The sequence below is a fragment of the Arvicola amphibius genome, chromosome 3, assembly GCF_903992535.2.
Source record: "Arvicola amphibius chromosome 3, mArvAmp1.2, whole genome shotgun sequence".
Taxonomy (NCBI): Eukaryota; Metazoa; Chordata; class Mammalia; order Rodentia; family Cricetidae; genus Arvicola; species Arvicola amphibius.
In genome coordinates this window covers 47631606-47651053 of record NC_052049.1, presented here as the reverse complement: position 1 = coordinate 47651053, position 19448 = coordinate 47631606, and the positions used below count along the sequence as shown (strand labels likewise).

The 19448-nt window shown below is 44.6% G+C and overlaps 1 protein-coding gene across 1 annotated transcript in view; it reads right to left on the bottom strand.

The window, feature by feature from the left end:
- The window catches only part of Mccc2 (methylcrotonyl-CoA carboxylase subunit 2), a 69221-nt gene that overhangs the window by 39417 nt on the left and 10356 nt on the right, over positions 1-19448 (bottom strand). The window contains exons 2-5 of the mRNA XM_038323534.1: positions 13565-13631; positions 8364-8448; positions 5595-5696; positions 224-351 (exon numbers count right to left, since the gene is read on the bottom strand). Of these exons, the coding sequence (XP_038179462.1) occupies positions 224-351; positions 5595-5696; positions 8364-8448; positions 13565-13631 (382 nt within the window). The remainder of the gene's footprint in view (positions 1-223; positions 352-5594; positions 5697-8363; positions 8449-13564; positions 13632-19448) is intronic.

Here is a 19448-nt window from a genome sequence, read left to right as displayed (position 1 = left end):
TACGCAGGGGAAAAGCCAGCACACAGGCCGCCAATTTCCCTGTGTGGTACTACGGGCAGTCCTTAGTTACCTTCGCCCACAGTCTTCAGCAGACACTGTATTCCTTTCTAACTGCAGGAGGAGCCAGCAGTATTTTAAAGCACCAGTAATGACGTCACCCACACAGCCTTCCACAGTCTCCCATTTTCCCAGCTAAAACAGTTCCCAGCGCACTGTGACTTGCCCAGATAGATGCACGGGAGCCTGTTCTGCAGGGCGATCTCTTGGGCCCGCAAGTGCTTCTTCACCGTCACTGGGTAGTAGGTGCCTCCCTTGACAGTGGCATCGTTGGCCACGATCATGCATTCTACTCTGAAAGGCAGAAGTTCCATTGAAAGAGACTATGAGATTTCTGCAAAATTTAAAGCAACTCAGCTGATTATAATGAGAGCATGCAATGCAGTCTTCAATCTGGGGCAAGTCACTACTGCCACTCACTAGTCAATGGCCTCATGCTGTAAAACCAAGCTTTAATCAAGGTTCACATTCATTAATCTGACAGAAAATAATTACTTTTAATAAGATTACACACTCACATTTGATTTTTAAAGAGCTATTAGTCCTCCATTAGTATTGATGCATTAACCTAAACCACTGTTCTGTAAGGTTCTTTCGGTTCATTTTTTTAAAGATTTTATTTTTATTATATGAATTATACATATATATACAATATACACACACATATATGTGTATATATACACACACACACATATATATATGTATACACACGCACAGATATACATTTGCCTGCATGTATATCTGTGCACCACATATGTGTAGTACCAAGGGAGGCCAGAAGAAAGTATTGGGTCCTCTGGAACTGGGGTTAAAGACAATTATTAGCTGCACAAAGGTGCTGGGAACTGAATCTCAGTCCTCTGGAAGAGCAAGCAGTGTTCTAACCACTGAGCCATCTCTCCAGCACTCACTATGGTTCTTAAAATGAAATGATCCTAACAAGAGGATGATGTCTTTTTGAAAATTCAACTCTCTAGTCCAAGGAACTCTCTTAACATAAATCTTTAAAGTGTCCTTTTAAGGAGCTGGAGCGATGGCTCAGTGGTCAAGAGCACTGACTGCTTTTGTAGAGGACCCGGGTTCAGTTCCCAGCACCCACATGACAGCTCACACCTGTTTGTAACCCCAGCCCCAGAAGATCTGACACCTCAAAGAGACACACATGCAGGCAAAACACCAATACACATAAAAAAAAATAAATAAATTATAAAGTGTCCTTTAAAGAAAGAAACTAAATGGGGCTAGAGGGATGGCTCAGCAGTTAAGAATACTGCCTGCTGTCTGAGAGGACCCAGGTTTGAGTCCAGCACCCACATGGTGGCTCACAAGCATCTGTAACTCCGGTTTCACGGAATCCATCATCCTTGTCTGACCTCCCTAGGCACCGGCACACACATGGTGCGCAGACAAACATTCGGACAAAAACACTCACGTGTTTAATCAAATTTTTAAACTAAATTTTAAAAAGTAGAAAAAATGAGAATAAACTGCGAGTAGTACTAAGATATGTTTTTCATATTCTCAAAAGTGACTTAATAGCTGTATGTAGTGGTATTTGTCACCCCAGCACTTAAGAAGTAGGGGCAGGAGGATTCAAAGTTTGAAATCAATTACACAGTGAGTTCAAGGCCAGCCTGGGCAAAAGAGTAAGACCCTGTCTTTAAAAAAACAAGGTCTGAGGACAGAGCTCAGTGGACACCTGCCCTGAAGGTATACAGCACAGAGTTCAAATTCCAGCACCACAAGAAAAAAGAAAAACAATGTTCTTTATTACTTCATCCACAGGAAACAAACAAACCACACACACACACACACACACACACACACACACACACACACACACTTTCTAAAATAAATCTGTGTTATTTGAAGTCACAAAAAATACATGGGGGCTGGAGAGATGGCTCAGTGGTTAAGAGCATTGCCTGCTCTTCCAAAGGTCCTGAGTTCAATTCCCGGCAACCACATGGTGGCTCACAACCATCTGTAAATGAGGTCTGGTGCCCTCTTCTGGCCTGCAGGCATACACACAGACAGAATATTGTATACATAATAAATAAATATTTTAAAAAAAATACAAATTTTACATAGCACAGCACAAAGGGCTGTGTATATAGATTAGCTGGGAGAATATCGCATGCTACACTTGAAGGCCTATGTTCGAGTTCCAGTGTCACATACACCTGGCATGGTGGCATATGTCCACAATCAATCCCCCACAGACATGCTACAGAAAGAGAAATAAACTCAGTTCACAAAAATACTGTGATGCGCGTCTGTGTGGCTTTGCCCATCATCACCCATTATTTAGTTAAAGAACTAAACTTTCTTTTTTCTTTTTTTTTTTATTGAAATTTATTGAGCTCTACATTTTTCTCTGCTCCCCTCAATGCCTCTCCCCTCCCACCTTCAGCCCTCCCGCAAGGTCCCCATGTTCCCAGTTTACTCAGGAGATCTTGTCTTTTTCTACTTTCTATTTCCCATGTAGATCAGATCTATGTAAGTCTCTCTTAGTGTCCTTATTGTTGTCTAAGTTCTCTGGGGTTGTGGTTTGTAGGCTGGCTTTCTTTGCTTTATGTTTAAAAATCACCTATGAGTGAGTACATGTGATAATTGTCTTTCTGTGTCTGGGTTACCTCACTCAAAATAATGTTTTTTAGCTCCATCCATTTTCCTGCAAAATTCAAGATGTCGTTATTTTTTTTTCTGCTGTGTATACTCCATTGTGTAAATGTACCACATTTTCCTTATCCATTCTTTGGTCGAGGGGCATTTAGGTTGTTTCCAGGTTCTGACTATGACAAACAAAGCTGCTATGAACATAGTTGAGCACATGTCCTTGTGGCACGATTGAGCATCCTTTAGTTATATACCCAAAAGTGGTATTGCTGAATCTTGAGGAAGGTTGTTTCCTAATTTTCTGAGAAATTGCCACACTGACATCCAAAGGGGTTGTCCCAGCTTGCATTCCCACCAGTAATGCAAAAGTGTTTCCTTTTCCCTACAACCTCTCCAGCATAAGTTGTCATCAATGTTTTTGATCTTGGCCATTCTTACCGGTGTAAGATGAAATGTCAGAGTTGTTTTGATTTGCATTTCTCTGATGAGTAAGGATGTCGAACATTCCTTAAGTGTCTTTCAGCCATTTTAGATTCCTCTGTTGAGAGTTCTCTGTTTAGGTCTGCACTCCATTTTTTATTGGATTATGTGTTCTTTTGGTGTCCAATTTCTTGAGTTCTTTGTATATTTTGGAGAACAGACCTCTGTCTGATGTGGGGTTAGTGAAGATCTTTTCCCATTCTGTAGGCTGTTGTTTTGTCTTGACTGTGTCCTTTGCCTTACAAAAGCTTTTCAGTTTCAGGAGGTCCCATTTATTGTTTCTCTCAGTGTCTGTGCTGCTGGGGTTATATTTAGGAAGTAGTCTCCAGTGCCAACGCGTTCAAGTGAACTTCCACTTTCTCTTCTATGAGGTTCAGTGGGGCTGGCTTTATGTTGAGGTCTTTGATCCATTTGGACTTGAGTTTTGTGCATGGTGATAGATATAGGTCTATTTTCATTCTTCTACATGTTGATATCCAGTTATGCCAGCACCACTTGTTAAATATGCTTTCTTTTTTCCATTTGATATTTTTTCTTCTTTATCAAAGATCAGGTGTTCAAAGATGTGTGGCTTGATATCCAGGTCTTCTATTCAGTTCCATTGGTCCTCCTGTCTGTTCTTATACCAATACCATAAACTTTCTTTTAATAACTGCTTCTGTTTTTTTTCTCAAAGTTATGTTCAGGTTTATTGAAAATATGACAGAATGAACTAAAACAGCTCCATGTGGTGTTTTTAAATTAAGCCCAACTTTAGGCTGAATGACCTTCAGGTTGGAGAGACTGATGAAGTCAAGAAGCTTCGGCATTTCCTTGGTGTCAGGAACTACCTCAATGGTCTCCTGATCCAGGGCTGAGACCTCGGGAACATAATTCTCTCTCCTTTCTCTCTCTTCCTCCTGCAGCTTGATAAGGGCTCCCTCTCACAGGACCTCTCTGAATCCTCTTCATCAGATGTGTGACATAGCCGGCTATTTTGTTGCGGAGTTTCTTGCTGGAGATAATGGTAATCTTGCACACATGCTTGTTGGTATGGAAGTCATTACCCAGGTGCGTGTAGTACGAGCGCAGTCCTTGCTGACGAGTAGAAGAGCCTGCTTCTGTTTTTAAGCCACATGGTTCAAACAGCGCACCCCGCAGAGTAAGAGAGCAAGCACAGGAACCAGGCCTTCCTCCTCAGTGATCCTGCTGCGGCTGAGCAGCCAGCAGGCTAGCACAAACCCCAAGCCCTCTGCTGGCTGCAGCTTGAAAGTTCATTACCCATGTGCCAGCAGTCCCCTGCATCCACCTGAGCCTCTGGGTGTGAGAGCCAACACAGCCAGACAGAGCCAGGAAGAACTGTGATGTCTGAGCTCTGAGCCCTAGCCACGCCCAAACTGAGTAGAAAAGAAGGTCATGGTGAGGCTGTCTGGGGACACAACGGACACCTGCTCCTAAAACAGCTGTATTTACCAGCTGTGCAAGAGTTTAGATGGAGAGCTTCTAAAACTCAATGTGCCAACGGAGAAGACTTAATTTATTTTATTTTTTTTTAGAAGGTGTCAATTGCAAATAGTTTCTTGGTTAGGGGTAGGACATTCTCAGTGCTGGGGTTTTATTTGGTTTAAGCGTGTAGGGTGCGTGCTGCCACAGTCTCTATGAGCTCCTATGTGGATCAGTTCCACTGTCTCTGGAAGAAGCTGTTTCCTTGTGCTCATCTACCACCTCTGGCTCACACGATCTTTTCTGCCTCCCTTCCGAATAGATTTTTGTGCTACTGATTTTCTTTCTCTTCTCTTTTCTTTTTGATTTTTGAGAAGGGGTTTCTCTACATAGCCCAGGCTGTCCTAGAACTCACCATGTAGACCAGGCTGGCCTCAAACTCAAGAGATCTGCCTGCCTCTGCTTCCTGAGTGCTGGGATTAAAGGTGTGCCCTACCACATGGCTTTAATAATTGGGTTTTTTTGTGGGGTTTTTTTAGTTTGGTTTTTTTCTCCTCTTTTTTTATTCTCTCTCTCTCTCTCTCTCTCTCTCTCTCTCTCTCTCTCTCTCTCTCTCTCTCTCTCTCTCTCTCCCTCCCTCCCTCTCTCTCTTTTTTTTTTAGAGAGAGAAAAAAAAACCATGAAGTTGTATGGGTAGAGAAGTGGGGAGGACCTGGGAGGAACTTGGGGAAAGGGAAAGAATATGATCAAACTATATTGTGGGAAAAAATTTAATAAAAAAATTAAAAAGCCTATACCTGGGGGAAGTGGGTAAGTCTAAACCAGATCCAGAAACTGGCTAATTTTTATTTTTCTGCCTTCAGTTTGTGGTCTCTAGAGCTCCAGCAAGGAACTTGATATCTGAGACGCTCGAGTCTTACAAGCACAAAGCTTGCCTGCCAACATGCAGGGTGGGTGGCAGGCGCCTGCACTTACAATTCCTGCCCCTCACAACTGAGCACAGGCAGAATACTCACCCTGACACGCGTCCGATGCCCGTGATGACGCCACCTGCAGGGACTTCCTCGTCACCATATAACTGGTAGCCTGCAAACTGGGAGAATTCCAGAAAGGGAGACCTAAGCGGAAGAAAGGATGTCGTCTAAGTTAATTATTTCTATTTAAAAAGTCACACATAAGAATGGAAAGTTTTTTTAAAAACAGGGAAGCATTTCAAATATGCATGTTGTACATAAAAATCTACAAAAAGACTTCTAAGATAAGACCCGACAAACATGGCACAGGAATTTACGTGGTACACCCAGGTAGCGGGCTACAGCAGAATACTGGAACTTACTGGTAAAGTGCAAGGCAAAGGCGTATATACCACAGAAAGGGGGCAGCAGGGAGTGTTCACCACGTGCCTGGCTCTCTTCTGTGGGCTTCATAAATACTTTGCTAACGGGGAAATCAGAACCCAGTTGCTAGCCTCAGTTCACATAAGTAGGAAGTGTCAGATCTGGGATTTCCAGAAGCAGGCTGTCCCCGTGCCAGGCTCTTCTCCAGCGCGCACTGTGCTGTCCACCTCTCACACATGTGTGCTCGAGACACACGGGGGGGGGGGGGGGCTAGAATGCCTCTGGTATGACTGCCTTTTTTCTTTAAAATGACTTTTTTTCTTTTCATTCCTGTATTCTACTTTCCTTCTTTTTTTTTAAATTTATTTATTTATTATGTATACAATATTCTGTCTGTGTGTATGCCTGCAGGCCAGAAGAGGGCACCAGACCTCATTAGAGATGGTTGTGAGCCACCATGTGGTTGCTGGGAATTGAACTCAGGACCTTTGGAAGAGCAGGCGGTGCTCTTAACCTCTGAGCCATCTCTCCAGCCCCTGGTATGACTGCCTTTCGTCTTGCTTTTCTGATGCAGGTGCCTGATACACATCTATACAAAAACAGGCTAAAGGAACGTGTGCTAGGGGCCGTAAGGAGGTCCATCGAGTAGAAGCACTTGCATACAGACCTGGCAACTTGGGGCTGATCCCAGGATCATATAAGACAGTAGAAAACTGACTCCTGAGAGCTTTCCCTTGACCTCCACACATGTGCCATGACACACAGACACCCGGGCTCACCCATGCATGCTCTCATACAAATATGGATGTCAGAAGAACATGGTAGGCTAGAGGTGCAGCCCAGCTGTGGCAGGTCTTACCTTGCAGGCACAAAGCCCTAGGGCCAATGCCCAGCACCACACAAATCAAGTGTGGTGGTGCACACCTTTGTGTCATCCCATCCCGAGGGAGACAGAGGCGGGAGGGTCAGAAGTTCATGGATGGGCTGAGGTTGTATCTCAGTGACAGTGTTCTTGCCTAACTTGAGAGAAGCTCTAGGTTTAATCTGCAGTGCTCTCAAAATAGGGAAGGGGCCTCAAGGTTCTCAGCCATACAGTGATTTTGAAGGCAGCTACATGAGACCCTATCTTAAAACACAAAAGTCAAAAAGGAAAAGAAAGGAAAAAAATACCCCATACATACACCCACCTTTTCCCTTGTACTCCATGACTCATCCTTCAGGAGATATGCCAGATCAACGCTCTACTGTTTATAATACAGACAGAGCTCAACACCCTTGCCCCTCCATCCTTCCACCTGAGCCACCCCTGCTGCTCACAATCCATGCCCAGAAAAGCATCCAGAAAGAGCAGTGTCTTTAAAAACAGTCAAATGTCACACTTCAAGATATAATCCAGAGAGTAGACGCTGTAGGGAGACTCTGCCACTTCCAAGAAAAATAACAAAACTATATGAACGCAAACTAAGAGAGTGCATGTCGCCAGGTAGTCCAGTCTTATGGGTCTAGCACAGTAAATGTCATCACGTGACGCGTGACTTGGAAATTCAACAAGTCCTGTTGAATCCCGACTGCTGTTCACTCTTTTTCTGAGAGTCAGAACCAACAGCCCACGGGTCCTCAGAATCAGAGCCCACCCCTACTGTCCTTCCCTGCTTCAGCTCCACTGGTCCCTGGACACTGCTCAAACACGCCCAGCACTCTGCTGCAGAGCTCTGGCTCTGGCGTTTCTGCTTCCCTCGACCCTGGCCTCATTCTAGTATATTACACAGTTCAAGACATTTGCCGCTTATTTCCTGTCTCCCTCTGGTCTTACGGGAACTCCAGCAGGGCAGAGGTGTCTGCCCATGTCATTCCCTGTTCCGTTCATCCCATTCTCTCAGTAAATGTGTGGTGCTCTTGAGCTCCCAAGATCCAGTTGAAGAGTAAGAGAATATGAGCAAAGTGGTCAAGACCATGATACGTACAGCCACTGAAACAGTCTACCTGAGCTAATGGGGGCTCACCAACACCAGCCGGACAGAGAAGGAACCAGCATGGGATGGAACTAGTCCCTCTGAATGTGGCTGACAGTTGCATGGCTGGGGCAGACTGAGGGGCCACTGGAATGGGCACCAGGGTTTGTCCCTGCTGCTTGGTGCTGGCTTTTGGGGAGCCTGTTCTCTTTGGAGAGATACCTAGGTCAGCATAGATATAGTGGGGAGGGCCTTGGACCTTCCCTTCCCCAGGGAGGTGTGCTTTGCCTTCTCTGGGGAGTGAATGGGAGGTGGGGTGGGAGGGTAGGTGGTAGGAATGGGAGAAAGGGAGGAAGTGGGAACTTGGATTGGGTATGTATGATGTAAAAAAAGTTTGTTTTAAAAATAAATAAATAAGAACACAAATTTAAAACCATTTGGTGATGGACTGTCCAGCAGAACAGGACACGCTGAGGTAACAGGCACTAGTACCAACCCTGGGTCTATGAGATTGTCAATTCTGTCTCTGGGTAACAGCTTTCCTCTTGACGTGTGCCGGGCCCGGGCTTTCTCGCTGCCTCCTGCAATAAAAGCATGATTAGATTAGAGCAGACAGACATGCACTAGGCTTCTATCTCACTGAATGCACTCACATCCAGTGCTCCACTCCAAACATGGAGCTTTAGAAAAGGTTCAGTGGGCCAGGCGCTGGCACTCCTTTTATCCCAGTGCTCGAGAGGAGGAAGCAGTTGGACCTCTGAGTTTGAGGCCAGCCTGGTCTACAGAGTGAGTTCCGGGACAGTCAGAGCTACACAGAGAAACCCTGTCTCAAAAAAGCCAAATAAATGTATAATTAATAAAAAGGAAAATAAAAGAGTTTCAGTGTACCCCGTGAAAAAGTTCTATTATTTTTTTAAATCACTTGATATGTCCGTTTTCTGCAGTAAATAAACTGAGTTTTTTTTAAAATGGCATATGCATAAACACACACACACACACACACACACACACGCACGCACACACGCATGCACACACACACACTCGGGTCTGGGAAGATGGTTCAATCAGCACGTTCCCGTCATGCAGACGTGAGGACCTGAGTTTGAATCCCCAGCACGTGTCTAAAAGCCAGGCACAGTAGCATGACCTCTAATCCTAGCACCATCGGGCCGACACATCTCGGAGTTCACTGGCAAGAGAGCCTATCTGAACTGATGAACTCCAGGTCCGGGGGTCCCTGTCTCAAAGCTAAGGCAGAGAGTGACAGAGATAGAGACGATGTTCACCTCTGGCCTCCACACTCAAATATGCATGTGCTCTCTCTCTCTCTCTCTCTCTCTCTCTCTCTCTCTCTCTCTCTCTCTCTCTCTCTCTCACACACACACACACACACACACCACATGTACAAGTGATAACACACATACACATACTAATCTATCCCTCGTCCTAGACTATATAATCATACATGTTCTGAATTCACCAATAGCTGTCTAAAGAGATGGCATGCTGTTTTCATTAAAATTCACACACTACAATAGCATCTCATTGCCCCTCATGTACTGAACACTATCACATGTACATCACCACCCTGCACATGGGTATCTGTACCAGGTAAAAGTCTAGCTTTGGAAATCCCTTCCATGCTTGGCATGTGCAAACTTGCCAAAAGGTGCCATTAGGTCTGCACATGAGAAAGTTGAAATCCTTCCATAGTGATTAGCAGGTCCCCCTTGGTAATATGTTGACAGAAGAGATGGTCTTCTGTGGTTTGCAACGTTACCCAAATCTTGACAAAAATTACACCAACCAAGAGCAGGTCAGCTACTCCAGTCAGGCTTCTTGAGTACCCAAGCCTTACCACCCAACCTGCAAACACTCAGGGACTCAAGTGTCTATCCACCCATGGCTCTGAGTAAGCCACAGCAGGAGTGGGAGAAGCATCAAGCTACCAGAAAATGCTTTTAACTGTTGCCCATAAATATATCTTAACACAGCCTCTGCCTAGTAAAGTAGTCAACAATTTAAGAGTGCCATTTCTTTGTTAATAAAGATAAGAAATTATGTTCGTACCCATTTAAACAAGTTTCTAAATACAGCATTATTTTTCAAGTCAGGGACCTTGGCTGCAAGAGGAATACTTTTTCTTAAGAGGTACACAGGAAATTCTTAGAGTAAATCTACTTTTAGGCTACCAGGAAAACTATATCATAAATTATTTCTTCTTTCAAAATGAGTTAGTTGCAAGACAGTATGATTAAAATTGTCTTTTCTCTCATCCTGACTACTGGTCAAGTTCCTAACGAGGTGTGTTTAGGGGTGGGGAAAGGGATGAGCATTACGAAGAGCAGTTCTAGAGGATGCTACCATCATCTAGAGGATGCTGCCTTGATTCTGGTGTTGGTAAATGGGTCAAAATGCGTCCAACAACATACTGTAGTGCAGCTTCTTGTACACTAATTTACTCCAGTATCTAAAAACAAACAAAAGGACTGTCCACGTGATTTTTAAGTAGAGCAAGGCTGGGGCAAAGGGCTTTGGAGAGTAGGTGACCTAAGCGCTCATTAAGGGGCCAGCAGTTTAAGAGCCAAAGGTGCGAGGAGGGTGACAGAGAGGGAGATGGAATGGATACTTAGGACAGTCTAGTTGATTGACAGTTACTTGTCCATTGTCCCTTTTTCTTTTCTTTTTTCTTTTTTTTCTCATTGTAGAAATGAGACTTCTGATTTTTAAATTAACGCAGTTTCTGGTAGAGTTTTCAGACAGGAGGAGGGGCAGGTGTTTGGGGCTTTTCTAAGGTACCCCTTGAAGTTTTACATTACTGAGAATGGGACATTTGCAAGCCTGGGTATTGGGTGACTCGGCCTCTTTCCCATTCCCTCACCTCTGCTCACATCCTCGAAGGTTTCTTCTCTGGCTTTGCTGTCTTTGACCCCATCCCTGTCCCCTCCTCAACACCCCCCCCCCCCCCCCCCCCCGCCCCTGACTCACTTCTGTAGACAGAGAATGGATTATCCCCGCGGTGCTTTCACAATAGCCAAAACCAAGTATTTTGATTAACACACACTAAAGTGTTTTGACAAATTTAGAAGTGCTTTGTTTTTATCCTGGGGGATATCTTTATGGAGTAAACATCCACAGACGGCTTTGGTGGTTAAGATGGGGGCTTTTGTCTCTGCTGTTTTGTTTTTTAAGGCATTTAAAAATGGAAGACAAAGTCCATTCGCGGTGATGAGCAATGACAGCAGTGGCCATCAGTGGACAGTGAGCAGGCCCTGACTGGCCCCTGGCATACAGCCTTCGGAAGATGCTGGAATCCTGGTTTCCTGGTTTCAGGGATGCTAACGTGTGAACATTTGCAAACTGTAGAACCAATGTGATTTAATGAATTGCACACAAGGAGAGCTTCATAAAAAATGACTACTCACCTGTGAAACCAGAATACCACTAGCTGCTCTAACAGGCTGAGTCATACTCCAGAGTCAAACTCTGGGGAAATGTCCAGGCTAACGTGCACAAAAGCCCCAAACAGCACAAAAACACAAACACATTTTGCTACTAACGTGATAGAGGAGTCATCCAAAGGTGTGCTAAAAATGTATGTTTAGAGGGATTATTTATGGGTGATTTTTTTTCTTGATACTTTTTCATTTTCCAAATTTTCCGTAAGTCTATTTTAATATGGTTTAATAATTAACATAAAAACCTCAACTGAGGGCTGGAGAGATGGCTCAGAGGTTAAGAGCACTGGCTGCTCTTCCAGTAGTCCTGAGTTCAATTCCCAGCAACCACATGGTGGCTCACAACCATCTGTACTGAGATCTGGCGCCCTCCTCTGGCATGCGGGCATACATCAAGGCAGAATGTTGTATACATAATAAATAAATAAATCTTAAAAAAATACCTCAACTGATCAAACCAAACTGATGATCAACATAACCGTGGAGTTACCTCTTCCAACAAAACAGGCTTTTATTTTGGCAAGTGTGTGGGTTCTTCTTCCAGAGACAGTGTACTAATCTATGTATTTGCTTATTCTTTGCGGGTAGAGAGGTGGATATGCTGGGAACTGAACTCAGAGCGAGCGCTATGCTAAGGCGTGCACAGCACCACTGAGCCACAGCCCTGCTTCTTCCAAAGTGCTTCTGACATTGTGGCATGACACTATCATCTACAGAGTTACTCGAGATTATGTAAACTGAGTCACCAAAACCTCCCTCATGTTTTAAGTAAGTTAATAATTTTGTGATGGACCACACTTGTGGCTGTCCTGGTCCATAGAAGGCTGAGGTTGGCTCATTTCCGTAGCGTCTCAAGAGTGTGAATTACAGCTATCTTTGTGAAAATTTTTTTTTTACTCATTTTGACTACACTGCTACAGTAAAAAGACAGAGATCAATACATTCGAAATACCTCCATTTTATTTTGCCAATTCTGTATAATCTGTTAATTTACAAGAAGATGGCAATGTGTAGTTAAAGAACTTACATTTCACAGACTCACTCCTAAGGTTACATATAAAAAAGTAGGTCTTTTGTAAAAATTCCATGATATTCCTACTTTTACAAAGGCTATTATTTCAAATGTGTGGACACTCCCAAAATCCTCAGCACCACAAAATTTAGTTTTCCTTTATGTCGTTGTTTATGGAAAATAGTATTGTTGTGTCCTTCAATATGTATTCAGACTTGTATTTTTGGAATGGTACCAGTTTGATTGTGATTTTACAGTTTCCTGTACCTAACTTGCCAGCATACCATTCATGACTTGTGAAATCTGAAGGTATGACAGAGATTAGCTTGTAATTCACCTTTCTTGAGCACAGTCCCTTTGAGGTGTTGTCATTAAAGCTACATGATCCAAAAATGAAAGAAAGAAAGAAAGAAAGAAAGAAAGAAAGAAAGAAAGAAAGAAAAAAGGAATAACTTAAAAAAAACTTAGATATAAACTAGAAAATGAAGGGCCTTTTTTAGAAGAATTAAGTAATTTAAAGGGAGCGGGATGTAGAGGAGTTCGCGGAGCACGGGCTCATCCCCTGCCACACACCAACTGGGCACAGTGGTGCGCCTGTAATCTCAGCACTGGAGGGGGAAGCAGGGAGGATCAGGAGTCCAGGGTCATCTCCAAGTCCAGTCTGGCCATATGATGCTTAAGCTCAGAAATAAACAAACAATATAACCAAAGTGCTTAGCAATAAAACTAACCTCTGGCACACTTCTCCAAACTTTCTCCAGGACCAACACTGAGGTCCTTTCTTCCCTAACATAGTACCTTTAGGTGGCCTCTCTGTTCGCATGCCACTCCTTGAGTAAACTCCTTAAAGAAAACAAATACATAGAATGCTTCTTATATTTCTACTTCTCTAATTACTCCAACAGAGGAAAGCTGTCTTCTAAATGCAGCAATACCCAAGAATGCAACAATACTCTCCGAGCACAGGTTCGGTGAAGCAGACTCTACCAATGAGGACACTGGAGGGAATAGTTTTTCATGAGGACTAGAAAATTCACATTGCTCCTCCCACAGTAGGGACCTGCAATGGACTGAGAATCTTACTTTGTAGCTGGGAGTAGTCGCACATGACTGTAATCTCAGTGTTTTGGAGATTGTGGCAAGAGAATCAGGAGTTCAAGACCAGCCTGGGGTATGTAGCAGGCTGTAAGACAGAGAGACAGACAGACAGACAGACACGGGCCTTACCTAGTCTTATATACTGGGCTCGTTCATGAAGTTGACTCACCAGATCTTTCATCTGCTCATAGTTCTCCTGAAACAGAAGCACAGAGGGAGGGAGACCAGAATGTTATAAAGTTCTTATCCTTTAGCCAAAGTCAGAGTCAAGAAACACAGCACGGGAGCTGGAGAGGTGGCGCAGATGTTTAGGGAGCCGATACTCTCACAGAGGACTCAGGCTCGGATCCCAGCACCCACAGGCAGCTCACAACCACCCGTAACTCCAGAAGAGCCAACACTGTCTTCTGGCCTCAATGGGCACCTACGAGCACAGGGCACATAAGTTTATTCAAGCATACACCTATACACATAACAATAATAAATGCATAACTATTAAAAAAAACAGTCAAAGGCTGGGAGTGTGGCAGAGGTGGAGAACTTGCCTAGTACACGTGATACAACGCCATACTGCAAAACAGGAAAGAAAAGGACCAATGTACGCCAGCTCTGTGTGACCTCCACACAGGGCCGCCATCACCCCATCTATGTGGCCACTCATCTTGTAGAAAGATCAATTTCTGCCCACTTGTACAGCTCTGTTTTAGGCCCACCAGCCCCTGACTCACCCTCTCCGCGTCTGAGCCCCGTTTTAAGTCCTAACCATAGTATTTCACTTCAGCGCCAGTCTGGGCCACCCATACTCTCTTCTTTAAACAGCTATTGAATTTAACTGGTAAAAACTTGCTGTCCCACTCCCCCTTGTTTTGTTATTTTCAAAACAGTGTTTCCTCTGTGTAGCCCCGGCTGGCCTGAAACTCAGAGATCCACCTGCTTCTGCCTCCCAAGTGCAAAGATTAAAGGCGTGCGCCACCGCGGCCCAGCCTTTCCCGCAACTCTGGGGAGGGGTTACTTTCCCATTTAAGGAACTGTTGTTGTTGTTATTGTTGTTGTTGTTTTGGACAGAGTCTCACATAGCCCAGGCCGGCCTAAACTCATTCTGTAGCTGAGAATGACACTCAGTTTCAGACCCTCCAACCTCTACCACCCAAATGCAAAAATTGCAGCTGTGCCCACCACACCGTGCTTTGATAACTACTTTTGAAGGGTCAGAAGCCATCTGTCTTGTTGACCACCTATCTTGTTCCTGCTGTCATCAGTCACTATCCTGAGATTGTATCCAATACAAAAATAGTTGTTTTTGATAAGGGTACTTAAAGATAAAGTTCAATAGCAGGGGTGGGGAGGAGGAGGGTGGGCTAGGAGGGAGGAGAAACAAGGAAGAAGCAGGAGGAAGGGATGCATCGTGTCTTACATTCTAAAAACAATCTGAGGGGTAGAAGCAAGAGAATCCAGAGTTTAAGTCTTCCTCAGCTACAGCCAGTTTGAAGCCATCCTGAGCTATATGAGATCCTGTCTTAAAAATATAAAAAATGAAATTGAAAAGTTCTAAAAAGTAACAATAAGAACAAAACTATATGCTTGTACAAGCTTAAATATCGTCTGCATGGCTCAGATGAAAACATTAATCTTGAGAAGCAGGAAAAGGTAAAGGAGATATTAACAAACTTTTGGGGGGGGGCACCAACCAGCTCCAATATCACGACAGAAAGACTTGTTATGAATGCTTGGCCTTATCTTAGCTCTTGTTATAACCTGTTTCTCTATGTTCTACCTCAGGCCTTTTTACCCCTCTTTCATTCTGTACGTCTCGTTTTCCTGTTTCTTCTGTGTTTGGCTGACTGCTGCTTGGCTTCCAGCCCTGGGCTTGTCTCTTTCTCCCTGGTTCTCTTCATTCTTCTCTCCCGAGCCTAGATTCCTGCTCCTATTTACTCTATCTGCCCACCAGCCCTGCCTATCCCTCCACTGCCTACCTATTGCCATTCAGCTCTTTATTAGACCAATCAGGTGCCTTAGGCAGGCAAGGTGCAATAGCGACACATCTTTTCATAATTAAACAAATGTAAACAAATGCAGCACATCTTTGCCTACTTGAAGTAATATTCCACAACAGGACATTTTTCAGCCTCCTGAATTTTCAGATTTTGTTCGCTCAGCAGACTACTTTAGGACAATATTTACGCAGATAGTTATTTTGCTCCACTAAGACATTTTGCTCCCCATGATGTGATTTCCATCTCTGGTCAGTTCTTCATAGTGCTAGAATGCTAGCTGGCTTCCCAGCTTTACAGCAGGTAGGGTATAAGCCCAGGGCCTTCTCTACCCAACAGCCCTGTACACTGTCTCCCTTCCAAGCCCATGCCCTGCACCCTACAGGCTTGCTGGGAACTTAGCTTAAGAAGCTATCTGGAACATAGTCTCCTCCCCTGACTCCTAACATGGGCTTATTGGAAAGCTTCTAGAAAATGGATGGATGGATGGATGGACAGACGGATGAATACTGATTCCTGGTCCTGCTCCCACAGTCTGATGGGGGTTGCAAGTCTAATCTGAGTGTTCAGAACTTTGAAGTTCCTCAGGTGATCCTAACCGGCAACTCGAATGGAAGAAACACTGACAATATCACAGTTCTGAGTTTGACTCACAGAGGCTACTGGAAGGTTAGTGAGTGGCAAATCCTCTTTCCCACAGGACTCTTCTTGACTGTCTAGTACTTTCCGGCAGCAACACGAGGCAGGGAAACCCAAGCAGAAGCTCCGCTATTACTATATTTATTTTTATTAGCTTTGGTTTTTCGAGAAGGATTTCTCTGTGTAACAGCTCTGGTTGTTCTGGAGCTCGCTTTGTAGATCAGACTGGCCTCAAACTCACAGAGATCCCCCTGCCTCTGCCTCCCGGGTGCTAGGATTAAAGGTGTGCGCCACCACTGCCTGATTGCTCTGCTACTATTACACCCAGGAGATTGCCTTTATTCCCACCCCAGCAAGATGGAAGCTGCTGTCTGGCAAGAAATTGAATCCCCAAAGCATGTCTGTTCCACCAGTGGCCAAGAGGTGGCACCAGAGCAGTGTCACCTGCGATGCATGAAGGCACTCGACCTGCCTTTCAGAAGCGCCAGTGTCAGGAACTGTCCAGAACTGTCCTGGGCTCCTCTGTCATCTGAGAGAGCCTTGGCATAGGACAAGCCTCATGTGTATAAACCAGACAGTGGCAGACAGGGGCTTGGGGCAGTGCCGCCAAAGGCAGTCTCCATATCTGTTGTGGAGTCTCATTTCTCCCCTGAAGGCTCTCATCACAGTCTCAGGCTGCATCCACCACAGTGCAGCTCAGGTGCACCAGCCCTACTCAGCCCCTGCGCGACCCTGCATTGCTCCTGTTTGCCAGCTCAGCATGCTGCTAGGTGGGAGGAACCTGCTTCACTGCAGAGGCACAGACACACTTTGTTTCAGTTGTGCACCTAAGGCCCACCCTATTTCATTTTTTCCTTACATTTATTTGAGCGTGTGACACACATACGCATTCACACATCACAGCACAAGCATGGAGGCCAGTTCTCTCCACTGTCAGGTAAGGCTTGGTGGCAAGCAAGCATCTTTACACACCGAACCACCTTGCTGGCACCTAGGGACCATTCTTATTCTATTCCACTACAGGGCTAAACCCACCTAATTAGTAATGAAATATTAAACAAAAACAAAACAAAACACAACTTCATCTTAAGGTTTCTTTCTCAAGAGGAGAGGGCAGGATAGGAAAGGTATGTCAACAGTCATTTATAATTAGATGAGAGAAATAGTTCCGAGTTCTGCTACACAGCAGTGATGACACATAAACACATTGTGTTGCAGATTCTGAAAAAGTCAGAAGATGAATTTAATATCTTTTCACCACAAATTGTAAGTATTAGGCTGGATAGATCGAGGAGCACACCTATACTCCCAGCATTGCAGAGGCAGAAGCAGAAGGCTAGGCAGTTGGAGGCTAACCTGGGCTACATAGTCACAAACAAGCAAACCAAAATAAATGTTAGAGGAATGCTACTTGGATAGAGCACCTCGCAGTACAGGCATGGGCTGAAATGCCACACAGCATCTTACAAACAGTGATTTCTGTGTCAATTTCAAAAGTTAACTGAAGAGATGGCATCCTATGAGTCATAAAAGGGCATCATGAGGGTAGCAAGTTGTCTTCAACAGCCCAGGGTTTGAGATTCCACTTTCCCTCTCTGCCACTCTCAAGATAGCAGTTTCTGCAAACCACACACTCACTCTGAGTTTAAGGAAGCTCTAGGAAGAAGTTTCGCTCAAACCATCAACCCTTGTGTCTTTTCAACTTCAAACAGTCGGGGTAAAAAGGCGCCCGGGAAACATGTACTGCTGGAAAAGATGGGCCTTGGGTGTTTCCAAGTTTAGGGTTGAATTCGTTCCCCAGGTTCAACAAAAGGAAAAGTACTCTGCATAAAACCCACACACATACACCAAAGAACACTCCTCTATCTGTTTAAAACTGAAGAACTCGGGAGGTGAGATGGCTCAGTGGGTAAAGTATTGCTGACACCCTGGATTCGGTCACAGGGGAGAAAGGAAGGAGCCGACTCCACAAACGCACCACAGCACGCTCCCTACCCCATGCATTGACACACATAATAGTAATAAACACAAGTGCATATGCATATATATTAGAGTTGATAGGGAGAAAGGAGAAAGGGTCTTTCCAGCCGCCATATGGAACATTATTTCTCTACTAAGTACATCCATAGCAGAGACCCCTTAACCTCAGGGGCTGTGTCTCATTCGGTCCACTGACACCTAAGGTCACCGGCAGTACTGAAATGTTCCCCCACATACATGCCTAAAATGAAGTTTAATCTTTTAAGTTAGGCACAGTAGACAATAACAATAATAAAGTGAAACAATTATAACTCGTGGGACATGACAGTTATTTAAAATATGAGCTGTTTTTTTCCTCGACTCTTTCCCTCGATGATTTCAGGAGACAAACTGCAGAAGGCGCATCCGTGGACGGGGGTGGGGTGGGGTGGGGGGGGTGATGGGATTCAGTCCTGTCCAGTCCCGCTTAGCCAGCAGGTTCTGGAGGAGCAGAGGAGACGCATCTGCACAGATCACACCATCGGGGTCCCACGAGCAGTTCTGGCACCCCTGTAGTTCTGTTGCTAACTTAACTTTGGTGGAGATCTTCAGACACAACAGAAAAGACTAGAGGAGCCCAAACATGGCCAAAGTTGCTTCTTTCATCTTCTTTTTTTAGTTTGTATTTCTGTTTTCAAATTCTGAATTTTATTTATCCTAAAGAAAACCTACCACAGATAGCAAGTTCTGTGTTTCCAATTGTTCAGTGTGTTGTTTTAATCTCTTCCCATCATTTTCTCGATCGTTCTGCTTGTAGATGTTTCCACTAATGAATCCTCAGGGTCCTTGAACTTGCTCTTCTTCCTGTAGAGATTCTGATGTGCCTTCAGGGTTACTGGGGTTCTGTTGTTGTTTTTAATTGTTTACCCCATCAAAAAGAGATTTAGTTGACCACCCTGCCCTGCTCCATATATATACCCCTGATCCTGACTTGTTTTTCAAGACAGGGTTTCTCTGTATAATAGTCCTAGCTGTCCTGGAACTAGCTCTTGTAGACCAGGCTGGCCTCAAACTCACAGAGATCCACCTGCCTCTGTTTCCCGAGTGCTGAGATTAAAGGTGTGCACCACCACCGCCCAGCTAACTCCTGATCTCTCAGGCTTTTTGCAAACCACAAACACTAAAGTGCAGAGCTGATGAGAACAGCTCACACACGTCCAGAGAAACCAAGTGTCCTCCGTCATAGAGCCCCAGACCTGAGGCACAATCTCTGTACCAACATGCTGCCAATCTAGAGCAGAGTCAGTCTACACTAAAGGTAGACAGCCTTTAGATCTGAGGTTCTCAGTCGCTGGGTCATGACCCCTTTGGGGGTCGAATGACCCTTTCACAGGGGTCACCTAACACCATCGGAAAACACAGAT